This window comes from Misgurnus anguillicaudatus, chromosome 20, assembly GCF_027580225.2.
Source record: "Misgurnus anguillicaudatus chromosome 20, ASM2758022v2, whole genome shotgun sequence".
Classification (NCBI taxonomy): domain Eukaryota; kingdom Metazoa; phylum Chordata; class Actinopteri; order Cypriniformes; family Cobitidae; genus Misgurnus; species Misgurnus anguillicaudatus.
This window is the reverse complement of record NC_073356.2, coordinates 34,161,627-34,186,913: the sequence shown is the minus strand read 5'-3', so window position 1 is coordinate 34,186,913 and position 25,287 is coordinate 34,161,627. Positions and strand designations below refer to the sequence as shown.

At 39.8% G+C, this 25,287-nt stretch overlaps 1 protein-coding gene and 1 pseudogene across 1 annotated transcript in view; both read right to left on the bottom strand.

Annotated features, from left to right (window-relative positions):
- The window catches only part of khdrbs3 (KH domain containing, RNA binding, signal transduction associated 3), a 169,449-nt gene extending 152,045 nt beyond the window's left edge, over positions 1 to 17,404 (bottom strand). The window contains exon 1 of the mRNA XM_055220108.2: positions 16,982 to 17,404. Coding sequence (XP_055076083.2) covers positions 16,982 to 17,072 — 91 coding nt within the window. The 5' untranslated portion in view covers positions 17,073 to 17,404. The remainder of the gene's footprint in view (positions 1 to 16,981) is intronic.
- A 7,486-nt stretch (positions 17,405 to 24,890) lies between these two features.
- LOC129412705 (5S ribosomal RNA) lies at positions 24,891 to 25,007 on the bottom strand (annotated as a pseudogene).
- Between the last annotated feature and the right edge of the window lie 280 nt (positions 25,008 to 25,287).

Below are 25,287 nucleotides of genomic sequence, written 5' to 3'. Positions count from 1 at the left end.
CAGACTGACTGAAAGAAACTGACAGACAGACAGACAGACAGACAGACAGACAGAGTAAAGAAAGAAATAAAAAGAAAGAAAGAAAGAAAGAAAGAAAGAAAGAAAGAAAGAAAGAAAGAAAAAAGAAAGAAAGGACAGACACACAGGCAGACAGACAGGAAGGAATGAAGGAAGGAAGGACAGACAGACAGACAGACAGACAGAAAGAAAGAAAGGAAGGAAGGAAGGAAGGAAGGAAGGAAGGAAGGAAGGACGGACGGACGGACGGACGGACGGACGGACGGACGGACGGACGGACGGACGGAAGGAAGGAAGGAAGGAAGGAAGGAAGGAAGGAAAGAAAGAAAGAAAGAAATCTGACACACAGACAGACAAAGAAAAGTATGAAAGAAAGAAAGAAAAAAGAAAGGACAGACACACAAGCAAGCAGACAGACAGACAGACAGACAGACAGGAAGGTAGGACAAATAGACAGACAGACAGACGGGCAGACAAACAGACTGACTGAAAGAAACTGACAGACAGACAGACAGACAGACGGAGTAAAGAAAGAAATAAAAAGGAAGAAAGAAAGAAAGGACAGACACACAGGCAGGCAGACAGACAGATAGGAAGGAAGGACGGACAGACAGTCAGACAGACAAAAAGAAACTGACACACAGACAGAAAAAGAAAAGTATGAAAGAAAGAAAGAAAGAAAGAAAGAAAGAAAAAAGGACAGACACACAAGCAAGCAGACAGACAGACAGACAGACAGGAAGGTAGGACAAATAGACAGACAGACGGGCAGAAAAACAGACTGACTGAAAGAAACTGACAGACAGACAGACGGAGTAAAGAAAGAAATAAAAAGAAAGAAAGAAAGAAAGAAAGAAAGAAAGAAAGAAAGAAAGAAAGAAAGAAAGAAAGAAAGAAAGAAAGAAAGGAAAGACACACAGGCAGGCAGACAGACAGATAGGAAGGAAGGAAAGAGGGACAGACAGACAGATGGACGGACAGACAGGCAGACAGACTGAAAGAAACTGATAGACAGACAAACAAAGAAAAGAACGAAAGAAAGAAAGAAAGAAAGAACAGACATGCAGGCAGGGAGACAGACAAACAGACAGAAAAGAAGGAAGGAAGGAAGGAAGGACAGACGGACGGACAGACAGACAGGCAGACTAAGAAAAGAAAGAAAGAAAGAAAGAAAGAAAGAAAGAAAGAAAGAAAGAAAGAAAGAAAGAACAGACATGCAGGCAGGCAGACAGACAAACAGACAGAAAAGAAGCAAGGAAGGAAGGAAGGACAGACGGACGGACAGACAGACAGGCAGACTAAGAAAAGAACGAAAGAAAGAAAGAACAGACACGTAGGCAGGCAGACAGACAGGAAGGAAGGAAGGACAGACAGAAAGAAAGAAACTGACACACAGACAGGAATAAAAGAAAGAAAGAAAGAAAGAAAGAGAGACAGACAGACAGACATACAAACAGAAAGAAAGAAAGAAACTGACACACATACAGAAGAATAAAAGAATGAAAGAAAGAAAGAAAAAAGAAAGAAAGGACAGACAGACACACAAGCAGGCAGTCAGACAGACAGAGAGAAAGTAAGGACAGATGGATGGATGAAAAGAAAAGAAAAAAGAAAGGACAGACATGCAAGCAGGCACACACACAGACAGAGAGGAAGGAAGGAAGGAAGGAAGGACAGACAGACAGACAAAGAAAAAAAGAGAAAAGAAAAGAAAGAAAGAAAGAAAGAAAGAAAGAAAGAAAGAAAGAAAGAAAGAAAGAAAGAAAGAAAGAAAGAAAGAAAGAAAGAAAGAAAGAAAGAAAGAAAGAAAGAAGTTAAATTATAATCAGGCTTCTCTCTCTCAAACACACATGCACACACACACACACACACACACACGCACACACAGTGAGTTTACTGCAGAGGACTTTAGCTTCCCAAGTGAATGGCGTTGGGTTTGAGAAACACCCTTCGTTGTGAGAAGAGAAAAACACCTCCTAATGTGTGAAGATCACAGATTTCTCTGAAATCACACCCATATCTGTCCTGCCTTCCACTGCTGATACCCGCTCCATGTCCAACCTCTCCCCTCCTTAACAGAAGCATCACCACACCATCTGTATATCCGAGAGTCATCTTCAGTCAAACCACAGACCCTCCCATTTACATACCGTCATATTCTCTTCCCCCATATCTCTTTCTTTATTTGTCCCGGATCTATCTATCCTATCTTACCTCTGTTTCTATCCATTACGTTTCCCATTTCTTTCTTCCATTTCACCCTTCTATTGCCTTCTCCCTTTCTTTTGAAATTTAATTTGGTGGCAGTTCTTCATAAATAACTTTCTCCCTGAGGATGAGCGCACCCTTATTCAAACTCTAGCCCGGAGCACAAAGACATACTGATTAACAGACCTCTCTCTCTTTCTCTCGCTCGCTCGCTCTCTCTCTAATCGTCTGTTATCCAGTACTGCTGTTGTACTGTCCTGTGCTCTTCTGAGCGATGCATTAACATCCTGCAGCGCTAAAAGATTAATACTGTATAATTGAGGAGAGAGGTACCACAGGGGCTGATCCGTGGCCTAGATTAACATTATACAGTGTCGCGGGGTTAGCCGACAGTCGTCTATAATAAGTAGTGAACGTTACTGAGTGTAGATTAGATTTAGAGATGGTTAGTCTTTTACATTCCTATAGTATGCTTTGTCCACTTCAAAGCTCAACAAGGAGCAGTTTACCGAAAAACAAAGACACGTATTTTGACAGGACGCATGATGCACATAGGTTAACATGACGCATCAAACACATGTTTTGAAGTCACCGGCTGCCACTGGTAGCATATACATGTTTTTGTTGCTTAAAGGGACACTCCACTTTTTTAAATATGCTAATTTTCAGCTCCCCTAGAGTTAAACATTTGATTCTTACCATTTTGGGATCCATTCAGCTGATCTCCGGGTCTGGCGCTAAGACTTTTAGCATAGCTTAGCACAATCCATTGAATCTGATTAGACCATTAGCATCACGCTAAAAATAACCAAAGAGTTTGCATATTTTTCCTATTTAAAACTTAACTCTTCTGTAGTTACATCAGGTACTAAGACCGACAGAAAATAAAAAGTTGTGATTTTCTAGGCAGATATGGCTAGGAACTATACTCTCATTCTGGCGCAATAATCAAGGACTCCGCCGCCGCAACATGGCCGCAGGAGGCGCAATGATACTACACACTGCCCGAAAATAGTCCCCTGCCATTGAAAGTAACCAAGGGGACTATTTTCGGGCAGACGTAATATCACTAAGCCTGCTGCAGCCATGTTACATCAGCAAAGTCCTTGATTATTACGCCAGAATGAGAGTATAGTCCTAACCATATCTGCCTAGAAAATCGCAGTCTGCCTTAGTACACGATATAACTACAGAAGAGTCAAGTTTTAACTAGGAAAAATATTTAAAGCTCACGTAACACACGCTGTTTCTGCATTTCTGATGTTAATCTGGAGTACCTATAGAGTAGTATGACATCCTTTATGTCTCTGAAGAGTCTTTAGTTTAATCAGATTTATGAAAGAAAGATTAGCTTTACCGAATCTTTCCGATAACGTCCGAAAAAATGAAGAAAGAGGAGTTATACCGCGGGAGGAGCGAGTACAAGTCATGCAACACTATACAACACTGTTTTAACTTATGATTCACTACATGTTCGTGTCATTTATATAATATGCACGCGACTATTTCCAACATAAGACAGAAGTCTTACTTACCACGTGCAACTCGTCATGACCCGGTTGGGAAAATCCACTGCATCAAACACACACGCAAAACTCCGCTGCTAATCCGGATAATAAACTATATCCATTGTTTCCATAAGGCTGGATGTCTTCTCCTTACATCCAAAAACACACTTCTTCATTCGTGCCATTGTTGACTTTTGAAATTAAACAAAGCTGTGTGGCGTGATAAGCTGTTAGCAGCTCTAGCGTCTCCCGCTGATTGACGGGTGGGCGGGGTTTTCCGGGGGAAGTTTTCCGGTGGAAGCCCATATAAAGAAGTGATACGTATCGAAAACGCCTGAAACGTCAGTTAGAACTGTTATCGAAAAAAACTTGCCGAAACTTGTACGAACCCTGGTGAAGTGCATTCGGCACAGAAATACTCTGTAACACGTCCAACTGCTTTTTTGACACTTTGCCTACGTTTAGCATGAGGAAACAACTCTATAACTGTGTTAATAAGTCAGAATGCTTGAAATACCATTAACACCCCCCCCCCCCCCTTAAACTCTTTGGTTATTTTTTAGCGCAATGCTAATTGTCTAATCAGATTCAATGCATTATGCTAAGCTATGCTAAAAGTGCTAGCGCCAGACCCGGAATGGATTTCAAAACGGTAAGAATCAAATGTTTAACTCTAGGGGAGATGGAAAATGAGCATATTGTCCCTTTAAACGTAGCTTTTTAGGAGGGGACTGTTCCTTTAAATCTGTCTTACATGGACAAAGTCTCTCTTAGCAATCCAAGAAAGCGCTGCAGCAGTGTGGGATTATTACCACAGATCAGTCGGTAAGAGCGCTGCACATCACGCCACAGATTTTTACTTCTCAAGGGCAAGTTGGAGAGGATGGGAGGGGGATCGGAGTGTCTGGTATCCTCAAACACGCAGATACACTATTTCACAGTTACACGCTCTGGCTCATTATCCCTGACCCGTGGTGTCGAATCAGTGCTTGGGGTTTGAGATTCCAGGCTCATTTGTTTTCGAGCTGACCCGGGGAAGCCCCTTACGCAGAAACTGCTGAGACTGACAAACGCAGATGCAAAACTGTCACAAAAATGTCTATCCTCTAAGAAAATGAGAAGCACGGCACGTTTTCCGCATCGGTGCGTTTTATGGTGGCATGAGAGAATGCTTTAAAATCATTCTTCCCATCACGCAAGGCTTGCTGGAGATGATTACACCTGTAGAGGAGCCGGGAAACAATGCTGCCGGGAGAATGGGAATAAATAAACCAAGGTGACGCAAAAACATCCATTGCATTTCCCAAAATAGCAATGCGAAAATGGATTCACTCAGTGTCACACTTGACCTTCGTGGGGTGGTATTATTCATAAAATAATGGAAGACGAAAGGGCCTGTTCATTATTTTTCCAATTATAATTGATGCTGAAATGATACTGTAACGGTGAATGACTCGGAGGAGTGGTAGAATCCATATGCAGAGTTTATTTGGCACACACAGTATAAACAATGGGTAAGGCAGAGAATCGTGGTCGAAATAGGCAGGCAGTGGATCGATAACAAATAGGCAGTCCGTATCACAAACAAGTCCAAATCACAATCCAAGAGAACAAGGTCAAAAACAGGCAGTAATCATACACGTAGTTAGCAAAGAAGGCAATGACAAAACGCTTGGTAGAGACAGTGGTGAGCTGGCAATACTTCGCGCCATCTTAGACTCAAACAGGGGCTTAAGACAGCGAAACACAGGAAGTAGAGAGAGAGTAAGAGCACAGTCAATATTCGGGCGATGGCGCCCTCTGGGCATTGGATGAATGAGTGGCGGGTGTTACAGAATCCCCTCCCCTAGGAACACCTCCAGGTGTTCCTCGTGGTCGTCCCCTTGGTCGTGGTGCTGGACGATTGGGATGAGCACGGTGGAAGTCCCGGGTCAAAGATGGGTCCAAAATGTTCCTAGCGGGTACCCAAGATCTTTCTTCAGGACCGTAGCCCTCCCAGTCCACTAAGTATTGTAGCCGGCCCCCCCGCCTTCTGGAATCCATGATATCCCTTACCAGGTAAGCCGGAGCTCCATCAACATCCAGTGGCGGGGGCGGTTCCCTCTCCTCAGTGGCAGTCCCAGGAGCCGGGTGAGCAGGTTTCAACAATGACACATGGAACGAAGGAGAAATGCGATAATGAGCAGGCAACTCCAATCTGTAAGTAACTGGATTTATTTGTTGCAAAATACGAAAGGGGCCTACATACCGTGGACTGAGTTTTTTGCTGGGTAGCCGCAACCGTAGATCTCTTGTGGATAGCCATACTTTCTGACCCGGTTGATAGTTGGGATGGGGACGCCTCCTGCGGTCTGCTTTAATCTTCTGAGTTCTGATTGCTCTTTGTAACCTCACATGGGCGCTCTCCCACACCCTCTCGCTTCTTCTGACCCAATCGTCCACCGCAGGAACTTCAGATGGTTCACCAAACCAAGGGAACATGGGTGGTTGGAATCCTAGTACACACTGAAAGGGGGTGAGACCTGTAGATGAATGAGTTAATGAGTTCCTAGCGTATTCTGCCCAAGGAAGAAATTCAGCCCAACGTTCCTGTTCTTGGCTACAGTATGACCTCAGATAGCGTCCTAATTCCTGGTTAACTCTTTCCACTTGGCCATTGGCTTGGGGGTGATAACCTGATGTTAAGCTCACATTAATGTCCAAGTGCTTGCAAAATGCTTGCCACACACGAGATGTAAATTGTGGGCCCCTGTCAGAGACTATATCCTCTGGTATACCATAATTTCGAAAAACATGCTGAAATAATGCTTGTGCAGTTTCCATGGCTGTAGGTAGGCCCTTTAATGGTACAAAACGACAGGCTTTAGAGAATCGGTCACAGATTACCAGAATAGTAGTGTAGCCCTCAGAACTAGGAAGATCTGTGACAAAATCCACTGCCACATGAGACCATGGCCGCTGCGGGATGGGTAGTGGTTCCAGAAGACCAGCTGGAAGTTTTCGTGGTGTTTTGGATCGGGCACATACACTGCAAGCCTGAACATACATAGAGATGTCATTAGATAAATTTGGCCACCAAAATGAATTACGCACCAGTTCTTCCGTTCTTTGGATACCCGGATGTCCAGAGCTCAAAGATGTGTGTACCCACTGCATGACGCGTTGACGAAGGGCCTTAGGAACATATTGCCGTGCTGGTGGGCATCCAGGCGGTGTTGGTTCATTCTGTTGTTGTCTCTGAATCTCCTCCATGATGTCCCAACGGATCGGTGCCACAATCACTGACGGTGGTAATATAGGCCCCTGACAGGTGACCTTTTCCTCAGATTCATATCTTCTTGATAGGGCGTCTGCTTTACCATTCTTGCTTCCAGGACGATATGTTACTGTGAATTGAAATCTCGTAAAAAATAATGACCATCTGGCTTGCCTTTGATTTAAACGTTTCGCACTCTTAATGTACTCCAGATTTTTATGGTCCGTGATCACCTGAAATGGACAGCGGGCTCCCTCCAACCAGTGTCTCCATTCAGCCAAGGCCTCTTTAATGGAAAGTAGTTCCTTGTTCCCCACATCATAGTTCTTTTCTGCTGTTGTTAATTTTCTGGAAAAGAAAGCACATGGATAAGTTTTACCTGGAGTGCCATGCCTCTGAGATAATACTGCTCCGATGCCCACATCCGAAGCATCCACCTCCACAATAAATGGCTTTTCAGGGTCTGGATGTTTTAGTATTGGAGCAGTGGTGAAGCTGGTCTTTAATCTGTCAAATGCTGACTGGGCTTGGGGTGTCCACAGTATTGTCTTGGGGTTACCCTTTAGTAATGATGTGAGCGGGGCTGCAATAGAGCTGTAGTTCCTGATGAACCTTCTGTAGAAATTGGCGAATCCTAGAAATCGCTGTAGTTCTTTGATTGTGTTAGGACGTGGCCATTCAGTAACTGCCTCAACTTTCTTTATATCCATTTCTACTCCATGGTGGCTAATCTTGTAACCTAGAAAATTAGTGTTGGATACATGAAATTCACACTTCTCCGCCTTCACATATAATTGGTTTGCCAATAAACGAGATAAAACATCCTTCACATGTTGAATGTGTTGCTCACGTGTCTTTGAAAAAATCAAAATGTCATCAATGTATGCTATGACATAGTGATTAAGAATGTCTCTGAAAATTTCATTTATGAATGACTGGAATACAGACGGTGCATTACAAAGACCATACGGCATCACAGAGTATTCATAGTGCCCTCTAGTGGTCACAAATGCCGTCTTCCACTCGTCCCCTTCCCTGATCCTGATTAAATTATATGCACTACGGAGGTCAAGTTTGGTGAAGATTGTGGCTTCACGTAGTTGTTACAATGCAGAGGGGACTAGTGGCAGTGGATAACTGTTCTTGATTGTTACAGAGTTCAGACCACGATAATCTATGCAAGGACGAAGGCCTCCATCCTTTTTTTCTACAAAAAAGAATCCCGAGGCCGCTGGTGATTTGGACGGTTGGATGAAACCTGATGCGAGAGCCTCTTCAATATATTGTTCCATTGCCTGTGTTTCTGGTATGGTTAATGGATAAACCTTACTTTTAGGTGGTGAAGTGTTGGGTAGAAGGTCTATGGCACAGTCCCAGGGGCGATGTGGAGGCAGTTTAGTGGCCTTAGTTTTGCTGAAGACTTCACTGAATCCCTGGTATTCTGTGGGAATATAGACTGATTCATTGGTTACAGGGCTTTCAATACTTGTGGTGAGACATGAATAGTGAATTTGACCTTGTAAACAATTATTCTGACAGTAAGACGACCACCTAGTCAGCTCTCGGGAGGTCCATGAAATTTGTGGGTCGTGGATAGCAAGCCATGGATTTCCTAGAACAACTGGATTTTGGGGTGTGTTAGTGACATAAAATGAGATGGTTTCAGTGTGGAAAAGACCAATCTTGACTGTAATGGGAATTGTCTGATGGGTAATACCGTCTCCAATGGGTTGGCTATTGATAGCAGTGATATTAATAGGTGGTATACAAGGCACTAGAGGGATATGAAGTTGATGAACCAATTCATGGTGAAGCAGATTTAATGCAGATCCAGAATCTATTAACGCTGAAACACATTGGGTAGAGCTTGCGTAAGAGAGGGTTAACAGTAGGGTAAAGCATCTATGAAGCAGATTAGTGAAATTAATACTCACTTTGCTTGAAGAGGGTTTATTTGGGCAAAAACGGCACTGATGTCCGGCCTGACCGCAGTAATAACAGAGCCTGTTAACGCGTCGCCGTTCCCGTTCCTCCATGGATGGTTTCGTGAATCCAATTTGCATAGGTTCAGCGGCTTCAGATGGACTCAAAGCAGATGCAGATGTTAACATGGTCAAATGGCTTGTGGGGCTGTTACGAAGGAGGTTATCAATGCGAATGGCCATAGAAATTAGTTGATGCAAATCCATGTCAATATCCTTACACGCAATCTCTGACTGAATCCTTGGGTGAAGACCCCGCTTAAACATCGGCTTTAACGCCGTCTCATTCCATCCACTCTGTGCTGCGATCGTGCGAAAGTCAACAGCATATTCAGAAGCAGTGCGGTTACCTTGGCTGATATCCACTAGCTGCATCGATACGTCGCGTCCACCAGCTGGATACTCAAAAACTTCACGGAGTTGTTTACAGAAGTAAGTAAATGATGTACGTAGCGTTTCATCCTGGTCCCATACAGCCGCGGCCCACTCTAAAGCCTTTCCGGTAAACAATGACATCATGAATGAGCACTTAGTATTATCATGTGCAAAGGCCTCTGGTTGGTTATCAAAATATAACGTGCACTGTCGTATGAACCCCTTGCATTTCTCCGCTTTTCCATCAAACTTATCCGGTAATGATAATCTTACCGTCTCAGGTCGATTGGTGGGTAGAGAATGGATGTACCGTGTGAGATGGTCGTTCGCGGCCCGTAGTGTCGAGAGCTGGGTTTGAAAATCGGCAATCATCTCGTTCTGATAAGCGAACGCGGCCTGTAGTTGTGACATCTCCGCTGGATTCTGGTCAGGCGAAGTATTCTGTAACGGTGAATGACTCGGAGGAGTGGTAGAATCCATATGCAGAGTTTATTAGGCACACACAGTATAAACAATGGGTAAGGCAGAGAATCGTGGTCGAAATAGGCAGGCAGTGGATCGATAACAAATAGGCAGTCCGTATCACAAACAAGTCCAAATCACAATCCAAGAGAACAAGGTCAAAAACAGGCAGTAATCATACACGTAGTTAGCAAAGAAGGCAATGACAAAACGCTTGGTAGAGACAGTGGTGAGCTGGCAATACTTCGCGCCATCTTAGACTCAAACAGGGGCTTAAGACAGCGAAACACAGGAAGTAGAGAGAGAGTAAGAGCACAGTCAATATTCGGGCGATGGCGCCCTCTGGGCATTGGATGAATGAGTGGCGGGTGTTACAGATACAGTATTGTTTCATCTTGGATGGTCTAGCATAGGGGTTGGACCCCCACATATAATGAACCTTTAACGAGGGACCCCTTTCTAAAATAATATTCCCATAAATCCATATTTTGTGGTATTATAAAGACAGCAACTTAAATAATTGGCTACACAGCAAACTTTTCCATTTTGCTTTATCCGTTTCTCTTAAAATCTTCTGGGGGCCCATTGGGGGTTCCCAGTTTAAAAAAAATCCTGGTCTAGCGAAACTGTGAGACATAAACCAGAGCGCACAGTAAAATTACAACACTGGCTAGTCTTTTCTTTGACATAACTACAAACCTTAATCAGATGTTAAGGGTAAAATCAATATGTGTTGACTGCAGTTAGCGAGCAGCCATTAGATTTTATGAGGAACAGTTCGAGTCTCTCAGGAAACAGTTCTCACTTCATACACAGAGAGAGACAGAGTGAAATAGAGAGAGACAAAGAGAAAGAGATGACGCCTGAATAAATCCTTTCAACAAAAACTTCCTGCAATAAAGCACTCGCCATTAGCTGCCTACACAAGATCAAAATTAAAAAAAATAGTTTTTTGAGAAAAAACTTTCCACAATTTAATAGACTTTATTGGACCGCAACAGTTTAAATGCATTAGAGCTGCAACTATCGATTATTTTTTTCAACCGATTAATTTATCGATAATTTTAAAAATAAAGTGGCAGTGCCAAGGAAAATATAACAAATAACATATCATTTATTAATAATTGAAATAAAGTAAGAAAAACAAAAAAATCTAACTGAATAAGCATCAAGATTAACATTTAATTTTTCGAAAGTTCCGGGTAAAAACAGTTTTGCTAAAATGATCTTTTAATATTTATTTTAAAACGCCCCGTTCTGGTTCTTAATTCTGATTGGTTGAAACGCGTTCTAAGCCGTGATAAAATACCCCGGTAAACCTACGATTCAGACCACATTACATAAGTATCACTGCGCCACTGTTGCTACGTACTGATTTATGAAAATAAACACCACGTCTTTTATCATTTTTTTTATTTTTCTACAATTGCACAATTAGTGGTGATATCCAGATAAATGGCAATAAATATTGTTGAGTTATCTCGTCAATAAAGAGAAAACTTTCTCTGAGGAGTTTCTACCTCACATTCATATTTCCGCTATCAACTGGGTGGCGATCTTACACAACTTAAACACTGACGAATTTACTCAACACTAAAAACACTGTACAAGTTTTGATCGTGGCTCTGAATCTGATCTCTTACAAAAAAACTTTTAGCTGAAAATTTTGAGAGGTGATAAGAGAACAAATGAAGGTAGGATGAAACGGGGTTTTTTTGACAGCGGAGGCTGTTCTTTCATGCGATATATTTTATGTTTATTTAAAGAAGATAATTTTCCTTGAAAACTGGGTGGCAACTTAAAAAAAAAAAAAAAAAAAAAACGCTGAATGGGAAAGAGTTAAGCATGCTTCCAAGCATATTTGATCCACACTTCAACAGTTATACAATATGAATGTTACTGTATAAATTAGATGAATAAAAATAAACACCAAAGTCTTTAATCATATTTTCATTGTGTCTTTGCTGCGTCTGTGTTGCTTGGGCACTGCGCTCTGTTACAGCCACACTTGATTCTGAGGATCTACTTTGTTTGGTGGAAGAGTAATTTGTGTACTGATATAATTACAACTTATTTGTGTTTTATTTTATAAAATCCTGCTATGCATATAAAGTAACCGTTTTATAAAAGCAATAAGCCCCGCAAAGCAGTGATGTTACAGTGCATTTTATAACGCTTGGCGTCGTGCATAAAAACGCCCCTTAGCTGATATAAAATGCACTGGTAACCCACTGCTTCTTGGGGCTTATTGCTTTAATAAACAACGTTTACTTTGCTGTTACTTTAAATAAATGCATGCCAGGAATACCTAACAAAACTAGCTTTTGTAATATCTGTGCACATTTTCACAAAAAATAAGTTTGTTAGGAACTCTGCACTGCCAGCTGGCTTTCTGTGCAGCTCTCACTGTGACAGTAACTAATTTTTTATAACTTCTTATTAATCGTTTCAAAATGTAAACAGTGCAATGCATCGATGCATTTCTGGCAATTATGTAATTGGCGTAATCAATCAGGTTGGCGTGTCATTCCAGCCCTAAAACGCAGCTTCAAATGGCTCTATACTATTCCAACCGAGGCATAAGGGCAAAATAAGGGCAAATCTAGCAAAATTATCGTCATTTTCGGCAAGAAAAATAAAAAATATGCACTTTTAAACAACTTCTCGTCTTGCACTAGTGGTGTGAAACTCATATTTGCCGACCATTTTAAACAATAAACTAACACAAATACATTTATTTTACATACAACAACGTTGGAACGGTCCTCTTTCTCCACACAACACTGGACCTTTTCGACGTCATTACACATTACGTAAGGTCGCGCTGGGCATCACACGGCTGGTGCAAGACAAGAAGTTGTGGTTTAAAAGTACTTTTTTTAATTTTTCTTGCCGAAAATGACAATCGTTTTGCTAGATAAGACCCTTATGCCTCGTTTGGGATCATTTAGAGTGCTTTTAAACTGCATCAAAACTGTAAACTGTTGAGGTCCAATAAAGTCTATTAAATTGAGAAAAATCCGGAACATTTTCCTTAAAAAAAACTTAATTTCTTCTTGACCGAACAAAGAAAGACATAAACATTTTGGATGACATGGGGATGAGTAAATTATCTGGATTTTTTTATTAAGAAAGTGGACTAATTCTTTAACCTTCCCAGTGACTCATAAACACATACACTCGGAGCAGTGGGCAGTTATTACTGCTGCGCCCGGGGGGCAACAAGGGTTAAGGTGCCTTGCTCAAGTCGCAACCTGCCAATCGTGAGATTCAAAGTGGCGACTTTCGGGTCACAAGCCAGACTCCCTAACCATTAAGGGCTTGTTATAGTTGTGCGTAGGTCCTACGGCGTGGGTTCCGCGTCGGTTTTCATTAATACTTTTGCGTCAGCCTCAACGTCAACGCGCAAACACATGCGAAAACAGCTGGTAGCCAGTATCCACGCGTGCAACCACTATAGCAGCGCGACCGTCAGAGAAGAAGAAGCTTGGCAAGTTAACCCACAAACGAAGAAGAAACAGCAACTTGTTGTGTATGATTTGAGAAGACCAGCAATGATAGAAGTAAATAAACAGCGACTTTTGTTGCAGTTTAAGTTAAATCACTCCTCAACTTGGCTTATCTTTGTTTCACTGTCGCAAACGTACATACCTATGACGCAGTTTTTTTACCTGACGGGAGGGGTTCTGGTGGACCAATCACAGCGCTTGCGGTCCGCGTAGATCTGACGCGCTGTTAAAATTTTTGCGAGGTGCACGTCAGGCTAATCAGAGCTATGCACAGGCTACGGATAGAACTTACGCACGACTATAAATTGCCCTTTAGGCCACAACTCCCTAATGGTTAATTCTCATACATACAAGCATAAGAGCATATGCTCCTTAAAACTGACCCCAGATAAGTTTACTAATTTCATACTCATCTTATTATTCATACTTATTTATTATACAACCCACCAAATCTCAAATCAGAAATGCTACAACGACCATCCAAACACCGCCACAAAAATATTAATGCTGCTCAAAACCTCAGAAAGACAGAGATGATTATCTTAATCAAGTGCCACTGCTTTTTCAATTTCTCTCTCTCTTTTTTCACTCTCTCTCTCTTTCTGAATTTCTCAGGCTTTGATGCATTGCCAGACGCTGTTTCTTTTAGCTGGTGGGTGGTTTAGAAAGCCGGCGTACAGCCACAGACCAGAGGGCAAGAATAAAAAAAACTTTTTTAACAGATCTCTGTATCATAGCAGGGAATCAATGCGTCTTCCTGAATCTACAATGTATCTTACAGACCATCTTACAGAGTACAAGCAGCGCTCAGGGCCTTGGAAATTTACACAAGAATTTGTTGCTTTCGTCTTCAATGGGGGTTGGAGCAAAAAAGAGCTAAAGATTTTCTCTTAACATTATTTATCTTGCCTGTATCCTCCACTTGTGTAAATAGTAAAGGTTTGAATATGATGTAAAGCGAAAACCTACGCAACATACTCACTATATGTGAGCGTACTATATATCACATACAATAGTATAATATGATATAGCCTACATACTACACTAAATGCAATAAGTGTTCTTAGTCTTTACTGATGCAATAGGTTGTTTTTTAATTAAGTGCAATTACATTGCTTTCTAATTAAGTAAAAGACTGCATGAGATTTGTGACTGTTGGTGTGCGCTGGTTTAATAAAACTCCCACTTCATCCGTTTCCAACCGTTTGAGATTTGTTTAGCGGTATAAACAGCGTATGTGTGCGCGTGAACGCCTGTGTGTATGTGAAAGAGTATCTGTAGTCGGTCAAACTCTCTCTCCTTCTGCCAATTACATAATTTAGTTAAGAATTTTAAGACGAGAGCTCCTCAACGTGACACCGCGAGCCATCTGTGGTGTGCTGGAGATAAGAGCGGCGTCTTACTCTGAAGATCTGGCAGCAGCGCAAACATCTCCAAACCCCAGGACGCCTGAGCTGATTTCTGCCAATAAAACATTCAGAGATGTTAGCTAATTACTTGCAAATTGCGTCTTTCTTAATAACGCCGCCTCTCGCTTGCTTGCTTCTCTCTCTTTCTTTGCGCTTGAAAGTTATTTCTGTGCAGAAGTTTAAGCGCTGTCCTCGTACAATCATGTGTCCTGCTACGAGCCGTCACCTTCCTTAAAGGCCAACCCACTTCTTAAAGAGAACGAAAGACGGCATCTAAGCAGGGAGATGGATTGATAGGACAGAAAAGTGCTGAGTGTGAAAGTGTGAAAATGTATTATCACTCCCTCTGCGCTGGTTATACCCCAGCTCTCCGTCCTGACAGAAACGCTCTGTCTTTTTCACACCAAACCCGTTTTTCTCTGCGGAAATCTCAGTTACCACCAACAGAACTTGTTTCTCATCTGAATATCTCCTGACAATAGTCTTCCACCCTAGCATTTTGGTGTGTTAAATAAGAGAGGGAACTGCACAGCTCAACCGTCACCATTATGCTGAAAGGCAAAATCTCTGAATTTGGATGAGACCTCATTCTGTAAGCTACGACCCTTCAAAAATACAAAGGTTGGTATAGGGATGGTTACTAAAAAGAGCATCATCAAACTCTTGCAGTGTTCTAGTAGTTTGATTTCACACAAGAAACCTTCAGTTCAAGTTCTTCCTAATTTGCATGATCCTCCAAAGAACCAATTTCTGATAAATATTCGCACAGCTATTTTTAAATCACAAACTTGTCAACATGTGTCATTGTCTGTGAAGTCCAGGCTAAAGTCTAATAATCTAATGATGGGACTTAAAACATCACAGTTTGATTTCACATTGATTTCAATTTTTTACATGATCTTACTTAGTCAATATGAAAGATATCTAGGTTATATTTTTACAAATGTTGAAAAAAAATGAGCTGTGCTTTCAGACATTCTGTAAAGGTTAAATATGTTTCATTTTGTGATCCAAATAACAGCATGCGGACACAATGTTGAGTAAAGAAATGAAAAATTTTATATTAGGTGAAATGTTGCTTTAGGAAATCAAACAATATTCCCAGCAGCATTCTCTACTAAAATCCCATTCCTGTAAAGAGTTCCTGTACAGAAAGAACAAGTGTCCCATTGTGCTGAGCCTGCAGAAATGCGTTATTAAAACACATCTGTGAGCGCCGGACCTTCTGTCATCCCCTTCAGCAAAGTGTGTCGCCTCACATGTACTGCAGGCTTCATTCAGGAATGACCACTATGGACTAGTGTAGCAGATGAAAGCTGCGTAATTCTGCACAGCGACTTAATATGTTCATTGGGGCGCGTGACTGTTGGCATTAAAACGTGCCAAATTGCAATTAGACATGTTGTTCTACATTCAAATATACATGAGACTGGGTAGGAACTTCACAAAAGACATCTTCTTGGGTTCTTGTCTCTGGGCATTTTTAATTAGGATACAGACAGAAAGCGTCCGCGTCAAGAGCGCATGAATGTTTATGGAAAGTAACCCATTTAAACTTTGCAAACCATCTTTGGATACCCCAGATGAGTTTATACAACACAACTGCTATTTTGACTTTAAAAGGGCTCAAACACAACATTAAGAAGTGATTAAACGCGTCACTTCGTTCCGCAGTTGATTTTCTTTAGATCCCCAAAAGGCTTCACGTTCATTCCGAAGACGCGACAAAATTAAGACGCGAATTAAAATTAAGACTTCAGACAGATATCGTTTCCGCGCGCGGCTTTTAAATCGGATTAATTAATGAGTCTAGTCTCACTGGATTCGAATCCGTTTCCTAATGGAAGCGCGGATGAGATTATGCTCTTGAGGAATCAAACACTTCCTCAAGGAGTGAAACTATAAATAGATCGGCATCTTCAAACCTTTCAGTATTTAATGTTGACTGAGTAACTACAAATTATGTCAATTACGTTTACTGTTCACAGCGCACGCGTTTCTTTATCCAAAGCGACCTTTCCAAAACGTCCATATGTAGTTTAATAAATTTCAGGTGCAGGTACAGTATACTTGTGTATATATTTTGCCAATAGTGTGTTAAAATAAGTATCACGAATATCAACGGTGTTGTAAACAGGATAATAAATTCGAATCGTCAATGTTTGTCTTTAGTCATAAATACACAAAACACTGCGTATAAGAATTTTGTGTTAAAGAGGTGCGCACTGTGAAACAGGGATACAGCGGGACAAACCTTGATCAAGAAGCCGTAAGGAGTGCTGAAAGGAGGGATCCAGAGAATCCTTCTCCGCCATCAGTTGTGGCAGGTACTTTTCGATATCCATCTCACCCAGCGCGTCCGGTCCAATAAAAAGCTTGTTGGTAAAGACAGATATCCTTCTTTTGTCCTAAAGCAAACCAGACAAAATGCGCACCGGTCATGAAAGGGAAAAACCCAGGGATTCTATGAACAGCCGATGAGCATCTACAGCAGAAGCAGGAGTTTGGGTTTCTCTATAGCTGCGCTGTGGATAACTACTGCCATGCGCTTTCCAGGTTCGCTTTTATCCCATCTGCGGGAAATGCGCCGATGCGTCCGTCACACGCGCGTCCTCCGGTCAGACTGGCGCTCTCCACCGTAAACAAGCGTTTTCAAGCTCCCCCTGTTGTATCCACAGGCAACAGCGGCACGTCCCAAATCCTTCGTTGATTGGATGTGGCTAGTGAGGTATCGGGTACCCACATGTCAATCATTCCCAGAAGGCGGGGCGCGATGGAATTGTCCGAGGTGCTGCAATTTAACAGTAGCCTATTTGAGAATGTGGTGGTGATGTTTGCAACATACTGGGAAGAAACCTTACAAGCACTTTAAAACAAAGGTGCCTGACTGACAAAGAACCTTTAGGTGTGCATAAAGTATTATTTCAAAATTAGTAGTCAATACAGGGTCAATACCACAATGATTCCTGAGACAAATTTTTTAAAATGCATACATCCCTATGAACCCACAGCATTAATAACCAAGTAAGGTCAATGTAACTGTACAGCTGCAGGCTTACCAACCACAGAGTTACTCTGTCTCCATATCAAAACAGCAACTGTGCCGGTCAAAGATGATGCATATAGCCTTGAGGACATGAAGCATGCTTAAAAAATGTGCTAAAATTCAATTTAAACCTTTGAAAATAACAGCTGCAACGTTTGACAGAGAAGCCCACTGGCTCACTTATCAGGTTCTTTGTGTTTGGTAGCACTTTTAATGTGGCAGCTTGCACAAAGAAAAAGGCATTGGCTTGCTTCTTGTGTGCATTGTCTCCTACACAGTCGTTGAAAACAATGAATTGTTTTGGTTAAAGCGCTCTCAGATTGCTTTCCCTAAAGAGATACAGCCAAAGGAAGGTAAAAAATCTATTCACCTATCTGCTGCCCTTTGTGTTTTTGGGAATGGAGGAGTGCAGTGGATGTGGGTGAGGAGGTTAAAGGTCAATCTAGGTCTCTCTTATATACAGTACAACCTCAAAGATCCTTAAAGGTAAAGTTCACCCAAAAATTATGACTTTATCATTATTTACTCAGCCTCATGTCTTTTGAAATCCCAATGTCTTTCGTTGTTCTTCATTACTACTGCATGTATCCTGAGAGCATTGCATTACCAGCACAAATGGTCATGGGTTCGAACCCAGGGAACACACATACTGATAAAATTTTAATGTACTGTGTGTCGCTTTGGGTAAAATTATATAAATGTAAGCCCTAAAGTGTGGTCTAATGAGAGATAATGTTGAACTTTTCTTTTGTTTGAATGTGTTTATTATTGACAATACAAAGGTGGAGGTTTAGGTGGGCGCATTGAACTGCAGGCTAAGCTGAAGTTGCATAACTCTGAATGTCAAGGTTCTGACGAGGCATCTTCACCAACCCTCATGCACGGTTCTGAGAGCGGAAAAAGTATACGAGTATACTTTTATGTTCGTCCACAGTAAACTTTGAGATGTGCTGTATGTTTACTGTGTGGAACGGGCAGCTTGAAGCAATCGATGAAATGTTTATTTATAGCTACCAGTGGGTTGAGAAAATGGAGAGGTTAGCTCTGGGAACAGCTAAAGTTAACGGCACAGAAGGGATGGAGACAGTTAGTTGGTGTATATATATGCAATGCCAGGCTGGGAATGGAAAAATACTTTTTGTGAATATGGTGGCTTCAACATTATTATTAAAAGTAAAGGTGCTTTAAAAGGTTCTTCAGCGATGCCATAAACTGCACAAGTCGCTTTGGATAAAAGTGTCAGCAATATTTAGACTTTATAAAGAATAAAGTTTTTAGGTCATTTAAAGTTGACGGTTTAATCTTAGCTGGGGACTATTAAAAACAAGCTCAAATGCAATAATCTCTTCTTTCCTGAAACATGACTTATTTATAGATGTATGTTTGCCATCTGGTGCTATTCTCCTCCACTGTTTCGACACAAGATAAATCTGCTCCATTAATGGCCGCTTGTCTTAACATCCTTCTCCTAATTGCAATGTATCACACCATAAACCGATAAATAAACTTCGCTGGGGTGGTGTGGTTGAATATAATGGGTGGGTTGGAGAGACGGAGCTCCCGGTGGACGCGCGCGGGGCTCGTTACTGTGACAGAGCGTGCTTTTAATCATAGCGAGGGGAGGTTACCTGCTCGGAGACCCTCCATTTAATATTTGTCTCATAAATACAATGTTAATTACCCAGCCGAGGGGAGATGACTGACGCCCTGGGGTGCTATGAATCTTTTTTTGTCCTCTCAACAAGACGACAAACATCTGCAGGCATTTGTTTTCAGTGCGCACAAGTGTTATGTGTTTTGAGGTAAAACTATTCCCGTAGAAAAATGCGTTTAGTAAAGTAACCACATGGAGTTTTTACTATGGTATTTGTACACCACAGTAACCACAAGTTTACCATTGTATCACTGCAGGAACTATATAACAATGATAATGCTCCTATATATATATACTGTAGCTTAGTGCATTGCGTTAGCAGCGCAAAAGGTCATGGATTCAAAGGGAACACACGTTGACAAAAAAAAGTCAAAATCTGTCAAATGCATAAATATGAATATTATATATATATCCAACCACGACACTGCCATTTAGTGCAGATATCAGCTCATTTGCATTTTAAAGGAAACACCCAAATCAAATAACATTTTTGCTACAAAGTGTGCAAGTTTAACATGTTATTATAAATTATCTAGGTAATATTTTGAGCTAAAACGTCACGTACGTAGTCTAGGGACACCAAAGATTTATTTGACATCTTAAAAAAGTCTTTTGAAATGTCTCCTTTAATGTTTACAAGTACAACAATATTCAGTAGTAGCTTATTAACTAGTGAATTGATGAGGAAATAGGCTTACTTTAGAAACCTTACCACAGTTTACTGTAGTAACCAGTACAGTTTTTTCCACGTGGGAGGCTACATTTAAAAAAAGCAACTCTTAAACACTTTTGGTAAGCATTGTCTTGTAAACCTGTTACGTTTACTTTTTGGTGGGCAATGACGTTTAAAACCGCATATTCTTGCATTTTAAGTGGAAACACTGACTCCTCATGGCCACAACAGGTACTGCACCAGATACAGAAGCAATAAAAGTGAAACACAAAAGTTAGGTAGCTTGTTTGACTTCTAGTTGCATTTAAGTCATGTTGCAGTAATTCCACCCAAATAAAAAATATGTAGTATACTTTAGTGCAGTGCTTCCCAATCCTGGTCCTCGAGGCCCCCCTCCCAGAAAGTTTTAGATGTCTTCTTATTAACACACCTGATTTAACTCGTCAGCTTGTTAGGGAGACATGTTTACCATTTTGGAAGGAGGCTGATAAAATGAATCAGGTGTTTTACATAAGGAGACATGTAAAACTTTCTGGGAGGGGGGCCTCGAGGACCAGGATTGGGAAGCACTGCTTTAGTGTATTTATTATAGTAAACTGTAGTAAATTGAAGTACACACTCCAAAAAAAAACTACCTTACTTAGTATTTTTGTCTTGTTTTCAGTAAAAATATCCAAACTTTCTTAAATTAAGATGTATTTTCTTGATGAACAAAATGACCAAAGAAAATAAGTCTAGTTTTTAGACAAAAAATATATAAATATTTAAGTAAATAAGTGCTTAAAACAAGCAAAAAATTTGCAAATTAAATAAAAAAAATCTTGAAATAAGTTTACTCAAGAAAATGTTTCTAATTACATTGGCAGATTTTTTTGCTTGTTTTAAGCACAAATTCGCTTAAATTTGATATTTTTTGTTTATAAACTAGACTTATTTTCCTATTTTCCAATTTTTAGATATTTTTACTGAAAACAAGACAAAAATACTAAGTAAGAAAGTTTTTTTTTGCAGTTCACGGTAGTATTTTATAGTAATTAATGCACTTATTAATTAATTATGGTGAATTGATGAACTGTACTAAATACTATAGTAGACTTTAATATTTACTATGGTAAGGTTCAAATACACTATTAGTATCTAGGACTATCTACAGTTTACTATAGTAAATACTAAAGTATACTACTAGAGTTTTTTCATGCAAGATCATGTCAGAGAAACTCAGTACTGATCATAATCAATAAGATGTTGTAAATTGAAATGCTGACAGTGCCGCTGAGTTTCTATTCGTTTTGCATATTGCTGATGAATAGCGATAAATTTGACTTATTTATAGGTACGCAAGAAACTATTACTTATTTAGCTGGTTTATGAGAAGGCAAGTTTGTGCAGAAATATGTTTGCCATCATTCTCTGTGGCAGCACAGGAACTATAAAATACAGAAAAACTTTAATCACACAACTTATGCATATTACTGGTGCTTTCATTTGTTGTACAAGTGCTTAAAAGGCGTGCTGTATTTGGTGAGGTAGTAAAAAAGAGAGAATGATCACATTGCTATACATTTACATAATATTCTGACCAATACGATTATGACTTGTCTGCTAATAGAAACTTTACTGTCAACTATCTTGCACTGTAAAACCTAAAAGTTAACTCAGCTCAAACCCAAACCATTTAAGTAAGCCGGTTGCATTAGTTTTAAAACATATACATTTGAGTACTGTGAACTTAAACAAATTGAGTCATATGCAGTTATGCACTTATCTTTAAGTTCACACTACTTAAATATAAGTGCATAACTGCACATGACTCAAGTTCACAGTACTTAAATGTATGTGTTTCAAAACTTAAATGGTCTAATGCAACTGGTTTACTTAAATGGTTTGAGTTAAGTTAACTGTTAGGTTTTACAGTGTGTAGTGCATTGTATAAGCAGCGCAAAAGGTTTGGGTTCGATCCCAAGAAGATACTGATGAAAATGTATACCTTGCAATGCACTCCAAGTCACTTAAAGCGTCTGCCAAATGCATAAATGTAAATGTAGGACTCAAAGAAAGCAGACAACAAGAGGGATCCACCTGTAAGAGAAAACAAATTCTGATTTAAATAACACAAAATTATGAGAAATTACCAAACATTTTGGCCTACTTTTTAGAGAAAAAAATAATACAGTTTTTGCACTTTGAATAAGACAAATTAAAGCCAATAAAACATAACAAAAAATATGTACAGACTAGTGATCCCTTACACAACAATGTTTGCTGTTTTTTATTCTAATTCACATATGTGATACATTGCCAAATAAATATGTTAAAATTACAGTTTAAACGCTCATTTAGTCCAATGCACCCGGTTCACATTCACACACACACACACACACACACACACACACACACACACACACACACACACACACACACACACACACACACACACACACACACACACACACACACACACACACACACACACACACACACACACACATATCCGTTAAATGGCTATTCAAACAGACTGATCTGGCAAGCCCTGATCCATCACAGGCATTGATCTCCTTTCCTCCCTTTTCTCCTCTTTTACTGTCTCTTCTCTTTCACACTTTCGCTCTCTCTCATTCTCTAAAGGAAATCGTAATGAGGAGCTGTCAGCTCAATCCAGGTAAACAAATCAATGCCACCTAGGCCGAGAGTACTCACAAGGTCAACTGTCTCACTCGCTTTCCCCGTCTCCCCTTGGCTCTCTCTATTTATGATCTCGCACACCCACACTTTCTCTCTCTCTCTCTCCGGTGTCCTTTCTAGGTTTCCCAGTCCTGAAGTCCAAAGAGATGAGCTGAATCAACTGAATCGGACCTCTGCAAACGAGAAGGACCATCAACCGTCTGCTATTTTAAACTTCTGGTTGGCACATGCACAATAATTTGGAGTACATTTTGGAGGTTAGTCTTGAAACTCTATCATTTTAGATTAAATGCACAAACTCAGATTCAAGAAAATTATGCTGGTAATGTTCTTCACACAAAAAAATATTTTCAAGAAAAAATTATTCTTTTTAGTAAAAATATCTAAAAATTCTTAAATTAAGATGCTTTTTCTTGATGAGCAAAATGACCCAAGAAAATAAGTCTAGTTTTTAGACCAAAAATATCAAATTTAAGTGATTTTGTGCATACAACAAGAAAAAAAATCTGCCAATGGGTTAAGCAAATTTTTCTTGAATTTTTCTTGATTTTTTTTTGAATTTAGTGTTTACACTGCAAAAATGATTTTCAAGAAAAAAAATTCTTAGGTTTTTTTTTTTAGTTTTCAGTAAAAATATCGAACAATTCTTAAATTAACATGTTTTTTCTTGATGAGCAAAATGACCCAAGAAAATAAGTCTAGTTTTAAGACCAAAAATATCAAATTTAAGTGATTTTGTGCATAAAACAAAAAAAATCTGCCAATGTGTTAAGCAAATTTTCTTGATTTTTTCTTGAATTTAGTGTTTACACTGCAAAAATTATTTTCAATAAAAAAAATTCTTAGGTTTTTTTTTTTGGTTTTCAGTAAAAATATCTAACAATTCTTAAATTAAGATGCTTTTACTTGATGAGCAAAACGACCCAAGAAAATAAGTCTAGTTTTTAGACAGAAAATATCAAATGTAAGTTATTTTGTGCATAAAACAAGAAAACAATCTGCCAATGGGTTAAGCAAATTTTTCTTAATTTTTTTTTTTGAATTTAGTGTTTACACTGCAAAAATGATTTTCAAGAAAAAAAATCTTAGGTTTTTTTTTTGGTTTTCAGTAAAAATATCTATCAATTCTTAAATTAAGATGCTTTTTCTTGATGCAAAATGACCCAAGAAAATAAGTCTAGTTTTTAGACCAAAAAGATCAAATTTAAGTGATTTTGTGCATAAAACAAGCAAAAAAATCTGCCAATGGGGTAAGCAAAATTTTCTTGAATTTTTCTTGAATTTAGTGTTTACACTGCAAAAAAAAAATTTTTTTTTTAGTATTTTTTCTTGTGTCAGTAAAAATATCTATGTGATTTTGTGCATAAAACATGCAAAAAAAAAAAAAAATCTGCCAATGGGTTAAGCAAATTTTTCTTGAATTAAGTGTTTAAGAAAAATGTTCAAGATTTTTTTGCTTACCCCATTGTCAGATATTTTTTTGCTTGTTTTATGCACAAAATCACTTAAATTTGAAATTTTTGGTCTAAAAACTAGATTAATTTTGTGGGTCGTTTTGCTCATCAAGAAAAAGCATCTTAATTAAAGTTTATTTTTTTAGATATTTTTACTGAAAAGAAGACAAAAATACTAAGATTTTTTTTCCTTGAAATTAATTTTTTGCAGTGTAGTTACTTTTCATGGAAAGTAATGCTTACATTACTTTTAATAATAATACCTTACATTCATATAGCGCTTTTCTCAGTACTCTCCTCAACCACCAATGTGCAGCATCCATGGATGATGCAACAGCAGCCATATTGCGCCAGAACGCTCACCACACACCAGCTTATTAGTGGAGAGGAGATAGCGTGATATAGCCAATTAGTATGAGGGATGATTAGTAGGCCAATGGGCAAGTTTGGCCAGGATGCCGGGGCACACCCCTACTCTTTTTCGAAGGACATCCTGGGATTTTTAATGACCACAGAGAGTCAGGACATCGGTTTAACGTCTCATCCAAAGGACGGTGCTTTTTTGACAGTATAATGTCCCCATCACTATACTGGGGTGTTAGGACCCACACAGACCACAGGGTGAGCACCCCCTGCTGGTCTCAATAACACCTCTACCAGCAGCAACCTGGTTTTCCCAGGTGGTCTCCCATTCAAGTACTGACCAGGCTCAACCCTGCTTAGCTTCAGTGGGCAAGCTGTCTTGGGCTACAGGATGATATGGCTGCTGGTTTTAGTAACTTATGCATTACTTTTTCTTGGGTGAGGCTTGATCTCTTTCTGGCCTTGCAGGTGTTTTAGCTGAGAAGTTCTGCATTCAGAAATTGCATATTTTTTATCACACAAATGTCAAGCTCTGGCCTGCCATCTCAGTTTCTGACTCAAACTGTTCCCACACAAGCGTGTATGCATAGAGTGCATAATGTGACTATGTTTAGTTTAGTTCAGTAAAAAAATATTTTTTAATCAAATTAATTAAGGGCGTAGCGGATCATTTTCCCGAATTTGAGAA